Source organism: Accipiter gentilis, chromosome 26 (genome assembly GCF_929443795.1).
Source record: "Accipiter gentilis chromosome 26, bAccGen1.1, whole genome shotgun sequence".
NCBI classification, from domain to species: Eukaryota; Metazoa; Chordata; class Aves; order Accipitriformes; family Accipitridae; genus Astur; species Astur gentilis.
In genome coordinates this window covers 2,396,785-2,414,034 of record NC_064905.1, presented here as the reverse complement: position 1 = coordinate 2,414,034, position 17,250 = coordinate 2,396,785, and the positions used below count along the sequence as shown (strand labels likewise).

General features: G+C 55.2%; 2 protein-coding genes across 2 annotated transcripts in view; both read left to right on the top strand.

Annotated features, from left to right (window-relative positions):
• Positions 1 to 832: 832 nt before the first annotated feature.
• On the top strand, positions 833 to 4,279 carry SMIM33 (small integral membrane protein 33). The gene is made up of 2 exons (XM_049829701.1): positions 833 to 1,801; positions 2,322 to 4,279. The coding sequence occupies exons 1-2, from the start codon at positions 1,605 to 1,607 to the stop codon at positions 2,755 to 2,757; spliced, it is 633 nt and encodes a 210-aa protein (XP_049685658.1). The 5' UTR covers positions 833 to 1,604; the 3' UTR covers positions 2,758 to 4,279.
• A 6,144-nt stretch (positions 4,280 to 10,423) lies between these two features.
• The window catches only part of PCDH12 (protocadherin 12), a 9,978-nt gene continuing 3,151 nt past the window's right edge, over positions 10,424 to 17,250 (top strand). Inside the window, exons 1-3 of the mRNA XM_049829572.1 lie at positions 10,424 to 13,527; positions 14,030 to 14,124; positions 15,372 to 15,523. Coding sequence (XP_049685529.1) covers positions 10,630 to 13,527; positions 14,030 to 14,124; positions 15,372 to 15,523 — 3,145 coding nt within the window. The 5' untranslated portion in view covers positions 10,424 to 10,629. The remainder of the gene's footprint in view (positions 13,528 to 14,029; positions 14,125 to 15,371; positions 15,524 to 17,250) is intronic.

The window sequence follows — 17,250 nt, the reverse complement described above, 5'->3', positions numbered from 1 at the left end:
GAAATTGGGCTGGTTCTGCCCCCCATCCAGCCCAAGGGATTTGGGGCATTTGGTTTCTTGGCCCCAACCTTGTGATGCACTTGTCTATGCACATGCTGTCTGTCTGTCCCGTCCTGGCATAGTTTGAATTTCAGAGGTAACAAGTTGCCCTGTGTTGGATGTGAATGGGTGTTTGGGGGGAGAAGAAGGGTCTTAGTGTCCCCACGTGGGAAAGGCTCCTATGTCTACCCATCTTGGAGGGTCCGTGTCAGTGTTCAGGATGCAAATCCACAGGATCGTGTCCTCTGGCTCGAGGTGCTGGTCCAGTCCCCTCCTTCAGCCCCCTGGAAAGCTGCAGAGCCTCAGCTGGGGGCAACAGAGCTGCTCCTTCACTGCATGGAGCGCATCAAGGGGGTGTCTTCTGCTGCTGGCAATGTCCTTGCTTTCCATGCCTGGGAGACGATGGCAGGAATGGAGGGAGAGATCTCCCATGCTCTGCTCAGCTTGTTGTGTTTCAGTGGGTCTATTTCAAACACCTACAGCAGACCATCAGGCCAAAAGCAGCCAGCATCCCACAGCAGCCTTTGCTTTTACAAAACCTCTGTTAGCAGCGTCCCCCACCATTTTTCTCTCTTTTGCACAGATGTGGTGCTCAGAGATTATGCTGTAGATTAAGGTTTTACTGAATCCTGAGATGAGTGCAAATTCCCAGAAGCTCTAATGTGCAGCCAAATCTGCGGCTGCTCAGCTGGATGGGGAAAGAGACATTTCCCATCCTGTCCTTCCCATGTGCAGGAAAGACGGAACCCAAATATTCAGCCCAGCTTGTCTGCCGAGAGCTTTCAGGTAAGTGCAGTGTTGTTTTGGGATGGGAAGATGGGGAGACATGTTTCGTAATGACTTTGCAGACATAAAGCTCTGGAGGATCCATCTTTTCTGTTCTGAGATGTGCTCGGGGTCCCCCCGGGTGGCAGAGGGTCTGACTGCACGGCATCCCGGGACCAGGGGTATGGTACCCATCTGCGTGCGAGGGTAGATGCTGCCGGACTTGAGGGCATCTCTGCAGCCTTGCTGGTGTGGTCAGCGTGCCAGGGGAGAGATGAGCGAGCACCGACCTGGCGCTGGCTCCTGCCTGTGACCCCGAGTGTGTCCCAGGGTCTGGAGTTCCCCGTGGACTCACACTGCTGCCGGTTGTAGCAGTGCTGACGGATGGTCCTCCTGCAGCAGTGGGACCCCTGGCAGGAAAAAAATCAACCCTGGGGCTGCATCATGGCTCAGGGCGAGGGTCCTTCCACCCTGGAGCATTGCGTGGATATGCTTTGCTGGGCTGTGCAAAGAACTCACGTGCAGAAGGGTGATTTTTTCACACCGATTCCTGAACCGCATGAAATTTTAATGCCGAGCTGGTGGAAGGAGGGAGGTTTCCTGCAGTTAGGCGGCTGGGGGTTGCGTGTGTGCAGCCGAAGGGGCGGTAGGTGCTTTCTCCCCGAACAAAAGGGCGCTTGTCTTGCAACGGGCAAGAGGAGGGATTTTTTTCCCAGCGAGGGTGTGTGACAGCGAGGGAGGGGACGGCGGCGCTGATGTGGCACCGGGTTAGGTGAGGGAGCACCTCTGCTGCTTTCGGGATGAGCAGGCGCTTCCTCCTCTGCCCCGGAGAACCCCGGGCGGGTGTGGGGCCGAGGTGTGACGTGGCAGCTGCTGAGGTTAAGTCTGGCTGCACCTACACCCAGGAACCATCCCGGAGGTTTTTCTGCTGGTCCTGCCTTCGGCTTCCCAGCCTCGCCGCTGGAGACGATGATTCGCACGCAGCAGGGACGCCCAGGTACCCCCGCGGGGCTGGGGAGGGCTCTCCCTCCCTCCTCTTCCCCCCACTTGCCCCCTGCTCCCACCCGTGCTGGGTCCCATGGGGTTTGGTGGCTGTCACGAGGGATGCCCCTTGGCATGTTTTGGTGGGGTTTGGTTTTGGCTTAACGCTGCAGGGCTGGGGATGAAGAGGGGATGGTGGAGGGGTCCCCTCCTGGGGCTCCCCGTTCCCAGCACTGGCCGCAGCTGGGGCGCTAGGTGCAGCAGGGAGGGAAGAAAGTGTCCAGGACAAGGGGATGCAGGGCATTGCCTCCCTGCCTGAACGTGTCCAGGGCACCATCCCCACAACCCCAGCTGTAACCACCAAAATTTATCCTGTCCCACGAGCGCAGGGGAGGGAGCATGTACGGGACGGTCCCATTCCCCAGCAGCTGGAAGTGCAGGCAGGAGCTGCTGACCCGAGGGCAGGAGATGATAAGGACGTTGGACGGCCTCTGCTCGGTGGTCACCCCTTTCCACCCTGTGTCTCTCTGTCCCAGCTCAGCCTGCTCAGCCATGAACACCTCCGTGCCCGGCAGCCAGCTGAGACAGCCCGAGCCCCAGGACGCAGCTGCCTTCACTCCTATCTCCGTTGTCAGGAGCGTGACAAAGAAATCCGATGCCCTGCCCATGATCTCCGTCATCGTCGTCATCTTTGTCCTCTTGGCCGTCTTCATCATCATTGTGGTGCACTACGGCCCTCACCTCCGCACCGTCCAGATCACCCTTTACCATGAGCCCATGCCGCAGGACCTGGACAATGGAGTGTACCTCACGGACTGGAAGAAGCTGGGCTCCCAGAAGCTGCCTGCCCAGCCCTGCCAGCAGGAGCCGGGTGGCACGGACGCAGCCGGCATGAGCTGCCAGTGCTCCTGCAAACATCACCTTCCCTGCGGGAGCGCCGAGCCCAACGTCATCGAGATCACGTACCTGTGACAAGGCTGTGGGCCACCTGGGCAAGGACTCAAGGGACCATGTCCCACTGGAAAAATAGCGACTGGGACGTTAGCTTAGCCGAAGACTCACCGGTTCCAGCTTGTGGAGGTTTTAGCTCCCTGGGATTGTGTCTCTCCCCAGGTAGGCTCAGACAGAAGGCTGGCTCACTGCAGTGACCCATCATCAAGCCCCAAAAGTCCAGCCCAGGGACACCACTGTCCCCAGGCAAGAGCTGGGTCCCCAGCCCAGACTCTGGGGTTGGGTAAGCCTACGTGGGACAGCGTTAGCATCTCTTCTGTTTTTTTCTGTCCCACACTCTCTGGGAGCGTCCAGGAGAGCCGTCTTGGTCCTTGCCCCAGCTGAGGAGCTCTGGGCGTATGCTCGGCCCCTTGGCAGGAGCTGGAATTTACATCATCTGGGATAGCTTTCCAGATTAAAGGTGTTTCCACAGTGTCCTCACTATGGCATTTATATGGCACAGAAAAGCCTCCAGCCCCTCTTTTCCTCCATCGGAGGGCTGAAACACTGTCCTCCCTCTGCCAGCCCTGGCAGTGGGCTCAGCCCAGTGGCAAACAGCCAGAGGAAAGGAGGCAGCACCCGAACCCATGTTGGTGCTTGAGTGGTGGAGCCAGCAGCAGAGGACAACGTGTCGGGTCACCCAGTGGAGGTGGGTGGGATAAGAGAGGTGACAATGGATAACGGCACATCAGCCACCCATTGCAGTTGGCTGAACACCTCCAAGTGTTGGCACTGGTGGAGAAATGCATGTATCTCTGGGCAGAGCCTGCAGCATCTCCATGCACAATGGCAGGGATGGGGAGACCTGAGGTCATCTTCATTGTGGTCATCTTCATTGTCCCCATCACTGTCTGCTGTCCCTGTGTCAAGGGAAGCTCTACCTGGGGACTTGGGTGATTTCAGCATTGGAAGCAGCAGGGCATGTCCCAGCTGAGGAGGGAGCGGTGTTGGTGTCAGCACAGCCAACCCTGTTGGGATGGATGTTGATGTGGCTCGGTCACCCTGGGCAGAAGCTCTTTGAGGCGGTACAGAGGGAGCAGATGGAGGGGTGAAACATCATCCTGAGCCCTGTAAGGCTCTTGGTGATAGCAGACCATGGTGACCTCCTCCACCCTGGGAGTCCTGCTGCTGCTGGAGTGCTGGGCATCTCTTTGGAGAAGAAATTGGTGGCAAGTGCTTCTCCTCACTTGGTGGAAGGTGGACACCAAAGCCTGTCTTAAGTGCATGGGCTTAGAGGACAATCCCTGGGGGAGGAGCGCAGCCTCTGGGATCACCCTCACGGATTTATTCTGCTGAATAGTCTTTGGATTCAAAATATGGTTCCTGCCTCTCCTCTCCCCATCCCAGAACAAAAAAGCCAGATCCATGTCCATCCTAAGCTGCATCCCCAGCACAGATCCCTCTGTGCACTGTTGGACAAGAAATGGGGTCTTTTACCTGTTCCTCTGGGTGCTGGAGTTACTTCTGGCATGGCAGATGCTCCAGCATCCTTCCTCTCACTTATTTCCAGCTTCTTTTCTCTCTTACTGTAAAGCTAAGTAGTGGTTGGACATGCTGGAAAATTTTTGTCTTTACAATAAACATAATTTATATTACTTTTGAGGGGGGGTTGTTTTCTGTTTTGATTTTTTCCCCTTTTGTTTCCAGAGGTGATAGTGCATTATCAGCTTTCCCGACCTGTGTTAGAGGAGATAAGGTCTGTCCTTTCAACTGAAAATCACTGAGAGACCTACCACCCTTTGCATGTTGACACAGGGCTTATTTTTTAATTTATACATCCCTAATTAGCAGCACCACCTGAAGAGTTAACCACCCCCCAGGGACATCTCTTTAAATGGTGGCCATAGGTTGTGATAAGCCAGGTCGTTGCCCGTGCCGAGGGTGAGGGCTCAGTCTAAGAGCTTAAGAACACCCCTTACAACCATCACAAGATCCGCATTGTGGTACCCAGACCGGCTACACTGTGTCTCGGGGACATCGGCGGTGTGCCAAGACAGTGCCACCGGTCCAGGGTGAATTGGCAGAGTCGCCACCCGGCTTTCGTGGTTGTGTCGTTTCAGATCAGGGAGCAGCTTGGTTCAAGACAAAGTCTTTAATCGAAGAAACGGGAGCTTTCACTGCAGCTCCCACTGAAGGACAACCGCAGCAGGGAAACATTGTGTTTGCAAAGAAAAGATTAAAAACGTCTAAATATTAATAAAGAGAAAGATAAAATGGGTAATTATTACTATAACTCATTGATTTGCAGCCGCTAGGGACTTGTAAAGGTCTGATTTATGTTACAGCGTGCTGTGGCCTAGATCTATCATTTATACAGCGGAGCAGCTGGGGAAACCCCACCATTGCAAAATGCTTTGCCATTGTTCAGGTATTTCAGGTTGTCAAACTAAAAGCAAATAAAACTGGCAGTGAACGGTGGTGCTGATGGGGCTCCAATTTCCCCCATATTTGTCCTGTGCTCTGATCCCTCCAGCCCAGTCCAGGAGGTGTCAGCAGCCCCCTTCTTCTATGTGACCTTTTCTGAAAAGGTCTAGTATTGAAGTTCTGGCAATCAGGATTTTTTTCCGTGTATTTAATTTTCAAACAGATATTTAGATATAGCCTTTTGAAATGCAGGGGAAAAAAATAATGACTAAGACTCATAATAGCAAACTGGATCATATAAGCAAGCGACAAGCTTTTGCCAGCTTTCTCCTCCAGAAGGACACCAAGCATTATATCTCAACTTTGCTTCTCATTGCTTTCTCCTACACAATAAAATGTCATTTTTACAGATTCTCCTCTTTTATATTTGGCCAGCTCTACTGCTATCCACTTACAGGATCGCTCTTTGTAGTGCAAGACTTTATAAAATACATTAGGGTTCTCAAGTGACAGAGGCTGTACACGCAAATTATCATAACATTATTACTCTCTATTCAAACGCTGAGCTTGTTCCAATTTATTTCTCTTATAACTTTCTTCCCCTCCTTAACAATAATCTTTTCATGAATGCAGAGCAACAATAACCCTCATTATCATAACCTCTACACAGGGGAGCTCCTGGAGCACAGCAAGCAGGATCTGGCAGAGACTTTGCAGTCAGTTGCTTTTCTCGAAGCCAGATTGCTGCCTTAGAAAGCTTTTAAAAGCTGCAGCTACTGCTGTACCACCCACTGACTCTGACCTGATTAGGGATTGCCTGCACCGCCTTTTATTTCCCTCCTAATTAGGGTGTTCACCTGCTGCAGGGGCCAGCACCTATATAACCCCTGCACAGGTACATAGCTCCCAGGAGCGTTTAGCAGAGTTTTTTTTCCCCACAGCTGGGATTGCAGGAGGCTCTGCTCCTTGATGCTGCAGGGTTGCCTAAAATCGTGCAAAATTGAGGGAGGCATCCAGAGCGCCCGCAGAGGATGGAGAGGAGCTGCGGCATCAGCCGGCGCCTCCCTGCGAGGCTGGCGGCCAGCTGAGCCCCCCCCGGGACCCCTGCCTTGGGGTGAGGGTGGTCAGAGACCCTCTCGGTGGAGGTTGGCTGCTCGCTGAGAGCTTGGTGCCCCTCTGCACCTCGCTGCCCGTCGCCCCCGGGTGCCGGGGGGAGCCGGGGGACCGCGGCAGAGCCCAGCGCGGAGCAGCAGTGGGCTCTTGCGGCGGAGGCAGCCAACTGCACGCTGGGCGGGCAGCAAGCTGGGGGGGGGGGGGGGGCGCATTTCTCCTGCTGCTCCCCAGCATCTGGGAGAGCGTAGCTGGGGTTAGCTTGTGTCTGGCGGGATGGGCCTGCTGTTAGGCTCCCCAGCGCAAGGAAGGTGTTGCTGGAGGAGGTTGCGAGGTGATCCAGAGAAGCCTTCACTGGGATGAAGGGTGAAGTCCTGAGCGAGCAGCCCAGAAGGGACCTGACTGGGGCGGGAGGCTGGACCAGGCGGTACGTGGAGGTCGCTTTCAGCCAGCGTCACCTTCTGATTTTGCGGAGAAGATGAGCACGAGGAGCGCCAGGGCCTCCCGAGAGAAAGTCCATCCGTCTCTTGCGGGTTTGTGTACTTGCTGTTTGGTGTGAGAGGGTGAAGCTTTTCCTTCCTCCTGAGAAAGGTCCCCCAGGAGTCTCCCCGGTCCCTGCAGGCAGCTGAGGATGTGGCAGGTCCTGGGCCACCTGGTGCATCTGCACCCATCTGGGTGCAGAGATGCACAGAGATGGATTAAGGTGACATTTTTTTTTTCTGCTGAAAAGGGAGTGACACTTCCAGAGAAGCAGAGCCTGTCTTTGAAGGGCTGAAAACTGGGACAGTTGAGGAAAAATAAACCACGATCCCTGGTGTAAGGGTACCAGCTGGTGGGAAGCAGCCATGCTTTTACTTGCTCCATTCAGATTTGCAGCCATCCTCCTGCTGAGGATGGTGCTCTGAGATACAGAGCCGAGCCTGGAAGAGAGCGTCCCACCTCAGGCTGTATTCTGTTGTCTATGGCCTCTGTGTTCTGACCCTCAGATACCATTTTTCACCCCATGGAACAGCTGTGGAACAGAGATGAGACCGAGTCCTGCTTCTCTGAATGGTCCACAGGATATGGTAAGCCCTGAGCACCCTAATGAGGCCAGATCTTGGTACATCTTTAGTCACGCTCATTTTGAACTCTTCTCCTTTTGATGTAATTTTTCATTATTAGATCTGAAAAAAATTTCTCTTCCCTTCTCATTTTTATGTTGCTCTATGCAGCCTGCTGGTGATGTGCAGCACAGCTTGTGGTTCCCAGCTAACACCAAGCCAACCCCAAATGACAAAAACCCTGAAGACCACCAGCTGTGCAGTGGAGCTCGAAATAAGGTGGTTGGGCTGCTCTCTGCCATGTGATGGATGGCGAGTGTGTGGTGCCTCAAGTACAGCTCTGCACTCCTGGAAGGTTGGGGTGTCCCCTGTGTCCACGTCTTGCTCTGGAGCCTGGAGAACAGCTGAGCTTCAGAGGAGCCAGATATTCACACCAGTAAATAGCATTTACATCTGCTTTGGGCACTAACAGCATCATGCAGAAGCTGAAGAATACTACTGCAATAATTGGATATAACTGATGCTCTTTCTGAGCTTTAAATGAAATGTTTTAGGTGCAGCCAACCTCCTAGGGGGGAAATTTTATGTTCATAGACACATTGTCTACCGAGGTCTTGAAGCACCTGCATGTTGGAAACCTGCCCGTGTGCGAACAGGAAACAGGAGGAGACGTGTTTTGTTTTTAGCACCAGATCTTATTTTATTGTCTGTGCTTCTGGCAAGTCTCAGCTCAACCCCGTTTTCCTTTTCTTTGTTAGCATTACTTTGTCCATCTTCCACCGAGATGTGTCCGGTGTGGTCTGCAGCTCAGCAATGCTTTTGCAGTGTCCTGCGGCCATCTTCCCTGCAAACCGCTAATGCCCTGATGGCTTGGGGTCACAGGTCTAGTCTGTAGGGATTTATTCCTGAAGTCTTGTAATAATTAATGCATTAGCGCCTCTGGCTCCTTTTCTCCTGGGCAGTCCGGATCTGTCACCAGTGCTGGTATTTGTACAGCCAGACTGGGGACAGCACAGCTGGGGAGTGGTGCGGGGGACAGTGCTCAGGACTGTCACATCAGCCTTTCCCTGTGGTGACTGAGCAAACTGGTGCTCAAAATCCCATCTGCCTCCCTGCCTTTGCAGAGGAAAAGGAGCAGTTTTGGGCTGCAGCAGCCTAAAGGGGCATCCTCCCTCTGGCTGGTGGGGCAGGGGCTGCACCAAGTGGGGTCCAGCACATGTGGGTGCTGGTGTCGGGGGGAATGAACCTCCTGTTGCATCAGTGGTGGGTTAAACATGGGGCACTTGGTGAGGTTGGCTCGTTCTGCAGATGGCTTGGGAGGCAGTAGGGAGAAGGATATGTCTTACAGGGCTCTTTGGGGAACTTCCACAGTTCTCAGGCATATTTATTTCCTTTCCTTGGTGATATTTCAGTGTGGTTCTTCTGTTCCTCTCCATCCCTGAAAAGGAAAGGCATTAAAAAAAGTGAGATGGAAGGATGAGACTTCCCCCCAGAAGGAAGTAGCCTTCGAATCCCCTCACCCAAAAGCGGAGCACGGGCTGGGAGGCGTTCGCTTCTCCATCCGCAGCTCTGCGGGCAGCCGGCGAGTGGGAGAGCATCCCTCCTGGAGAGCCCGCAGGCTGGCTTTGCTCAGCTGAGGAGGAAGCGAAAGCACAAAGCAGGGAAATGACTTGGCAAAGGTCACTTGGAGCTGGGGCCAAGCCCAGGAATAGCACCGGGTCTTCAGCCACCCCCTGCCACGGCCAAGCACCGGCCCTTCCTCCTGGTGTGCTGAGTGGTGGCACTAACCTCCCCGGTGTGAAACGGCTGGTCGGCACTGGTGGGGGCTTGCTTTTGCTGTTCATTGTGGCATTAAAATATACTGTAATAGAAGACAAGCAATGAGAGCCAGGAAATGGGAGGGCAGGCAGGCCATGGGGAGCCTCAACTGGGAAAATCAGAGCTGTAAGGGGAGCAGGGAGGGAAGGGAATAGGATGGAGGTATGGGGCTGGAAAGGCAGGAGGAGAGAGGCAATGCAGGCGTGGGACACCAATGGCAGCTGCTGGAGGCTGCCTTATAGACGTGAGGGCCAAGATAAAGATGATGTGGCTGGTGAGACTCAAATCGCACCAGAAGGATGCTCTGCTCTCTGTAATGGCCAAGAAAATGTCTTCCCTGACCTTGAGGCCCAAAGCACAGGCCAGCTTGGGGTAACTGGGCTCCGCAGGCAGCCAGCTGCCTGCTCCCCTGCCTGCTTAGGAGGAACATACGAAACAACTTCAGGCTGTGTAACCTCTGTGTGTATGTGTGTGTGCACAGCTGGCCAGTGAGGAGGTGGTATGGGTGTGCAGCATCGTGGGGGCTGCTCGAGGGTGGGGGTTCTGGGTAAGATGCTGAAATAAGGCAAAAAGGGGTTTGGTGGTGCAAAGTCAGCGCTGGGTGAGGAGTGATGCTGGGGAAATCAAAGCAGAGCCAAGCTGGGGATAGAGCATATGCCAAGATGGGGGGAGCTGGCCAGGACAGACGGACGTAGGGTACAGGGAGAGGCCTGACAGGATACAGCTCGCATCTGCCAGAGCCTCCTGTCTTCCCTTGTGCCCACCTGCCTGTGTTTGACATGGCAACTCTCCCAGTGATTCGTTAGCACATTGTGGTGTGTCCAGATGAAAATGAAGCAGTGACATAATCAAAAGCTGTATGTTGGAAAAGGTGACGTGGGCACATTGCCCTCAAAAGCAAAAGGCGGAGCAAGGAGCAGGGATTACGTGCTGGATTTAGACAAAATGAAAATAAATCAAAGTCAGAAACCTAATGGCACAGGGAACGAGTCTGCTCTTGCATTAACCCAAAGGAGTCCATCATCACTGGTCATTGCAGACATCTTCCTGAAGCACGCGTGAGGCTTTGCAGGCGGGTTAGGGACTGTCTGCGGGATTTGTGCCTTCTGTAAAATGTGTTTTGCAGGTGACAGCAAGCAGGGGTGATGGTCTCTGCAGGCTGGGAACTGAGGGCACTTCCACACCCCTCTCCCAGCTGGGAAGCGTGCTGCCCCATGAGCCCCCACCCTGCCCAGGCATTGTACCAGCCCGGTCCTCCCTTTTCCTGTAGGTGGGGTTTCCATAGGAAACACGGCTGGTCCACCTCCCGGCCCAGCCGGCCGGACGCTACTCCCCGGCCGAAGCTGCGGCGGTGGCGGTCGCCTCTGCTCCGGGCTGAGCGTTTCAGCCTGGGGAGCAGCGGGGTCTCCTGGCTGTCCCCTGGCGATGGCGAGGCAGGAGACAACCGCTGGACTCGCTCGCCATTTCTCCTCCTTTCCAACTGGTGGCCGGTGCCTATGGGACTTGGAGATGGGACAGGATGCTGAGGGCTGGCGATCACCGTAAGGACCGTTTGGGTATGCGGCTGCAGGCGTGCCAGGGCAGCGGGGCGGTCGGCATAGCCAGCAGCATGCTGCTGCTGAGCTGTTCCGCTCTCCATCTCCCAGCCTTGTGGTGGTACCTTTTCCTCTCCACCGATGCCCAGGAGGTGGCCACGTTCACGGTGCAGTACCAGGTGTTTGAAGAAGTGCCGCTGGGAACAGTGATAGGGACGCTGGCCGAGCACTTTGAGGGGGGCGAGAGTGGCGAAACGGCGGATACCTTCCAGCTGATGGAGACCCCCAGGAGGTTCCTGCTGCATGTGGGGAGCGTGGATGGGGTGCTCAGCACAGCCGGGCGGGTGGACAGGGAGCAGCTGTGCCGGCACAGTGATCCCTGCTGGGTCTCGTTCGAAGTGCTGGCTGCCCGAAACCTGGCTCTGATTCACGTGGAGGTTCAAGTGCTGGACGTCAACGACAATGCGCCACGGTTCCCCAGGCCCGAGCTGGAGCTGGAGATGTCGGAGAGCGCATCCCTGCGGACGCGGATCCCGCTGGACCGAGCTCTGGATGCCGATGCTGGCCCCAACGCCCACTGCTCCTACACTCTGTCTCCCAGTGAGCACTTTGCTCTGGAGGTCGTCTCTAGCTCTGATGGGACGAGGCACGCAGAGCTCGTTGTGGTTAAAGAAGTGGACCGGGAGCTGCACTCCTCCTTTGACCTCGTGCTGACGGCTGCAGATCATGGGGAGCCCCCTAAATCAGGTACTGCTTTAATTAAAGTCATTGTCCTCGACTCTAATGATAACAGCCCCATCTTCGCAGAGAGCTCTTTGACGGTTGAGGTTCGGGAGGATGCTCTGCCTGGGACCCTCCTTGTGACGGTCACAGCTACCGACCCTGACCAGGGTCCCAACGGGGAGATCGAGTACAGCCTGAGCAAGCACGCGTCCCCAGAGGTGCTGAGCGCTTTTGCCATCGATGCCCGCACGGGCAGCCTCATCCTGAAGCACCCGCTGGACTACGAGGAAACCCACGCCTATGAGCTGGATGTGCAAGCCCGGGACCTGGGTGTCAACCCCATCCCAGCACACTGCAAGATCCTGGTCAAAGTCCTGGATGTCAACGACAACGCTCCCGACGTCCACGTCACCTGGGCTGCGCGGGCACCCGTGCTCTCTGAAGCCCTCCCCAAAGACAGCTTTGTGGCTCTGGTGACGGCCAGTGACCCCGATTCGGGAAGCAACGGGCAAGTGCATTGCTCCCTCACTCAAGGGTACGAGCACTTCAGGCTGAAGAGGACCAACAGCCACAGCTACGTGCTGATGACCAACGCCACGCTGGACAGGGAGCTGCGTGCCGAGTACAACCTGACGTTGGTGGTGCAGGACCAGGGTGAGCTCTCCTTGGCCGTGCTGAAGCACCTCACTATCCGCATCAGCGACGTCAACGACAACGCGCCCTCCTTCGAGAAGGCCACCTACGAGGTCGCTGTTGCCGAGAACAGCGAAACACCTGCCTTCTTGCTCGCCGTCCGTGCCACCGACCCCGACCTGGGTTTCAACGGGAAAATCACCTATAGTATCCTGGATTCCTCTGCTTTGGGTCTGGTCTCCGTCGACCCCACCACTGGGGATGTTTTTGCCCTCCAAGCTTTTGATTATGAGCAGGTGAGGAGCCTGGAGTTCCTGGTGACCGCGGAGGACGGTGGTCACCCCAAGCTGGCATCCAACGTTTCCATCAGGCTGGCTGTGCTCGACCGGAACGACAACGCGCCCATCGTCACCATGCCAGCACTGGTGGGAGGTGCCGCCACGCTCTCTGTCCTGGTCAATGCGGAGACAGGGTGCTTCTGGGTGTCCCCCGGGAACGGGAGCACCCAAGGGACTGCAGCAGTGACCAACGCAACACTTGTGTCATGTGCCGGCGCTCCCTTCCTCTTCACCATCGCAGCCAGGGATGTGGACTCCGGCGTCAACGGGGCTCTCCGGTATGATCTGGTGGGTGGGGATGATGCTGGGCTCTTCATCCTGGACCCTTTCTTGGGGCAGGTCTTCCTCAACGCCAGCAATGCCAGCAGCCTCGCTGGCAGTGAGCGGGAGCTGGTGGTCCGGGTGAGCGATGAGGGGGACATCCCCCTGCACACCCTGGCCCGGGTCCGCTTAGTTTTCCGGCATCACGGGGCATTCTCCAAAATCTCAGCCCAAGATCCCAGGTGGCTGAGCCCGTCAGTGGTGGTCATTATCTGCCTGGCCGCTCTCCTGGGTGGGTGCCTTCTCTTTTTGGCTTTAACCCTGTCTTTGCGTAAGAAGGAGAAGAAGGACAGCATGGCCTACAACTGCAGGGAGGCAGAGGATGCCCGCAGGCAGCAGCAGCTCAAGAAGCCGCACAGACAGATCCAAAAGACGGACATCCACCTTGTCCCACTGCTCCGGGGCCGGCCGCGGGAGGCTGAGGCCCCTCGTCCCTTCCAGGAGGATCTGCCTGGCACAGCCGCCCCTGTGCTGGGGGGGTCCCCACAGGCTCCCCTCCACCTCACCCCCACTCTCTACAGGACCCTGAGAAATCAGTCGACCCCAAAAGACTCAGATGAGCAGCAGGGGACCTTCAACCTGCCCATCCTGCAGCGCCGGCCCTGCCAGCCCCACAGACCAAAAAATTCAGCGAAAGAGGCTGCGAGCCCCTCGGACGCACCATCACACTGCAAGAGCTTGGTGAAGCCACCGCAGGGGCCTGTGGGAGACCCTCCACTGCCACCCAACCAGCCTGTGCGTGCTGGGGGACCTGAGCAGCCCCAACCCCACCAGCACATCCTCAGGAGCCTGGTCCGGCTGTCGCTGGTGGCGCTGGCGGAGCAGAGCCCCACCGGGGAGTTTGCGATGGAGTCCCCCCCAGTGCAGGTAGGAGCTGCCCCACATGTTGCTGGAGGTGTGGACAACCCCCTCCCCAAATCCTTCCTTGCTCAGATATTGCACACCCTGGCGTGGTGGGAACGTGCAACCTCTGAGGCTCTTCGGTTGGTCTCTTCTCCCAGCTCTGGGCAAGAAGTGCCCCAGCAGTAGAGGCTGGGTGGGTTGAATGGCCACCCCACCACGGGCAGGGTCTCCCCACACCCACCACTGGGAGCTGGGGCGGAGGATGGTCATCACAGGGAGAAGGGGACAACCCCGCACTTGCTTGCCCAGAGGAGCACGTGGGCAGGGGACAGCAGGCAGAGATGGCGCGGGGGCCAGGTGTGCTGCCCGGCCGCTTGTTTTTCCCCCTGCGCGGGGATGCTGAGCCATCTGCAGGAGGAGGAAACGCTATAAAAAGGCCGGGGAGGATGGTTCGGAGGGGACGTCCTGGCAGGAAGCAGCTTGAGCGCCGATCGCTGAGGCTCAACAGGCTTTTCCTGCCTTACAGCAAATCTCCCAGCTGCTCTCCCTGCTGCACCAGGGACAGTTCCAGCCCAAAACAAACCACAGGGGAAACAAGTACACGGCCAAGAACGGCAGCAGGTAAGGCTGGCTCTCAGCTCTCCCCTTCCTCACCGCCCGTTCCCCTGCGTCTCTGCTGCTTCTGCTTCAGCCCCACTGGCCCCAGGAGACACGAGGGCAGCAGACACACAAGGCAAAACCTCATCCCTGGTTTTGCTGACCGGAGATGGGGAGGTAGGTCCTCCCTTCAGGAGATGGCTGTGCTCCTCTGGCCCTGGCTCCCCATTGGTATCCAGTGCCCTCCTAGAGCTGCTCTTTGCCTCCCTCCTGGGGCACCTTTAGCAGCTCCTTCCACGCTCATCTGAGCTCCTCCATGGCCACGAACCATCTGCTCGTCCTTGCCAGGGGAACAGCGATGTGTTCAATTGCAGTGGAAAGGTGCGCTCGTGAGTGCAGAGGGTCCCAGCTTCGTAGGCGGCAGCACAAGGATGAGTTTTCTCATGGCTCTGGGTCCTTTCTTAGAGATGCGGTTGCCTGTTGACATGAGTTCAGAGCATCTGTCCCCAGGCCAGGAGGCTAGTGAGGGAGACACTGCAAGCAGGAATGAGGACTGAGATATCCCAGCTGTGCACTGCAGATGTTCCCAGAGATGAATTTTATGGTGTTCCCGTTAAGCTATGCTGTTGACATCTCTGAGTGAATGCTCCTGAGGATGCCAGGGCCTCATCACTGCCTCAGCATGTCCCCCCTGTCCCCACCTGCCCAGGCCATGGGCAGACACAGCTTTTTCCACCTTTCTCATCATCACCTCAATCTGCTGAGGATGGAGAGGGAGGGAGAGCTGCTCTGGGGCTGCTGGGGCAGGGCTGGGCTGTGATGCTCCTCATCCAGTCCTGCAGGTGGGCAGCTCCTCTGAATACACAGGGAAGAGCCACCAACTCCCTGTTTGCTCAGGATGTCCCTGCAGAAGGATAAAACCCCTCTCAGGCAAGAAATGTGGAGCAGCCCCACGTGTAGCCCAGCACCCAGCCAGGGCCCAGTTTTCAGAGGGTCCATGGCACTCCTGATCCCAGTGCTTTTGTCCATGTGTTTGTTTTGGTTTATCTTTTTGTTTGTTTTTTAAAAAACACATGACCCCAAAACTCATTAATTGGTGGGGACTGAAATGATTATGCCTTTGGTACTGTGAACGATGCACTGAGAGGATGCCCACAGCCCACCTCTGGGTAGTTTTATGGGGGGTAAAGACAGCCACCTTCAAAGTAATTGGCGGGGCAGGGTTGTGCTCAGGGTTGAAGTGTGACTTGAGTGTTTTGGCTCCCTCGCAGGGCTGCGGGGCTGGATGCCGACTGCCTGAGCACGAAGGACAGTGGGCACGGGGAGAGCGAGGCAGAGGACCGTGATTCGGAGAGCGGGTTTGAGCTCTCCGTGCAGCAGCTGGTGGGAGAGGAGCTGGAGACCCTCCTGGAGCCGCAGGCAGGTGAGGTGGCCTTGCTATTGCAAGCATGCTGGGGCTGGTGGGGGGCTCCAGCAGTGGGATCTCCTCAAATAACACACTAACTACATTCAGAAGATAAAACTGGCTGGCCTGCAGCAAGCCAGGGGATGTCTCATCTCCTAGAGTGGCTCTGACGGTTGCAGATGCTTAGGACAGCATGTATGGTCCATCCTATGTTTTTGGTACCAGGCAATTTACAGCAAAGGGACTTGCTGAGCTTCATGTTGGATTTTTTCATGTGTTTAATCACACTTGGTAGATATTTCCTCCTATGGATGTTATCGGCTGTTGTTTAGCTGATTTGTGAGGTTGACCTCTGTTGTTGCGTAGGGGTGAAGCCCTATACACCGTGGGAGCTGCTTCTAATGCTGACCTGAGCCCCTTCATTTCATGGTCTCCTCGTCCATGCAGAATCAGAAAGGTGAAGAGCTGTCCTTGCCAAGCCCCTCAAGATGTTATATACCCTTTGAGCCCCATAAGTGTCCTATATCCTACCAGACTGAACTAGTCCTGTCTAATCTCCTGTGACCAACCTGTTACTAATTTTAGCATATATTTATTGAGATGTGGTGACCAGAATTATGTGCAGTGTTAAGGATACATCTATACTGGTGGTATAAGGAGGTCTTCTGGCTTGTTCTTCATTCCTGCCCAAGCTCCATGCTGAGCTCTGTTACCAAACTGTTCGTGGTGACTCTAAATCCCTCCTCTGTGTGATGGGAGTGTCATCAATACATGATGTGTTGTTCCCCATGACAATTATCCAACAGTTGGTGACACAGAAATCCACCAGCTCCTTTTTGCTCCAGGGCCCAATATTATTAGGACCTTCAGCAACCCTCTGCTTTTATGTTGTTGGGTGTTTTAGTGGAGTCAATACCAACACCATCCACTTCTCCATGTCATTTATCACAATGTTGAACGGTGACTGTGGGACTCCACTAATGACCTCCCTTTATGGGGAAGATTATTTATTCCCACCCTCACTTCCCAACTTTTAACACATATTAGTCCCTAACAGAACCTGGCTGTTAATTCAGGGACAGCTCAAGTCCCCTCTGAGCCTGGCTGGTGCTCTTCTGCAAGCTCAGGTGTCCTCTGTCAACAAGGACTCTTCATCCACCTCTTCCAAAGATGCCAACAAATTTGCAAAATGCAATTCCCCACCTTGCAAATGGCACATTGGTTCTTGTCTGAATAAGCAGGTACTTGGCTATCTGCTGAGTCTTCCATATAATGATTTCTATGAATCTGCCTGCACTAGATTCACCTTCATGTGCTTAAAAACTCATGTCACAAATTCTACCTTCCCTTCTTCTACCGTATTCATTTGAAGCAGTAGTTAATGAACAGCAGCTAATAAACCAAGCAATTTCATATCTGAGTTCCTCCAGCACTCCGGGGTGAATACCATCTGGGCCTGACATTTTCTACATGTTCCTTTTATTGATTTGTTCTAAAAATCTCTTCTACTGGCATTTCAATTTGAAAGAGTTGGGCTGACTCATGTCCTGTAGCAGAAATTTCATTGTGGAGCCTCTGCACTCCTCCACAGCAAGAGGGACTCACTGAGGTTTGCTGCTGTGGTCATTTTAATTCCAGATTTGGGCATTTTCTGTGCTCTTGCTTAGAGGGAGAACCGTGCTGCTTCTCTCCACTTGCCTTCCTGCCCTTTTTATTCTAGTAAGGAACAAACGAAGGAAAGGCTG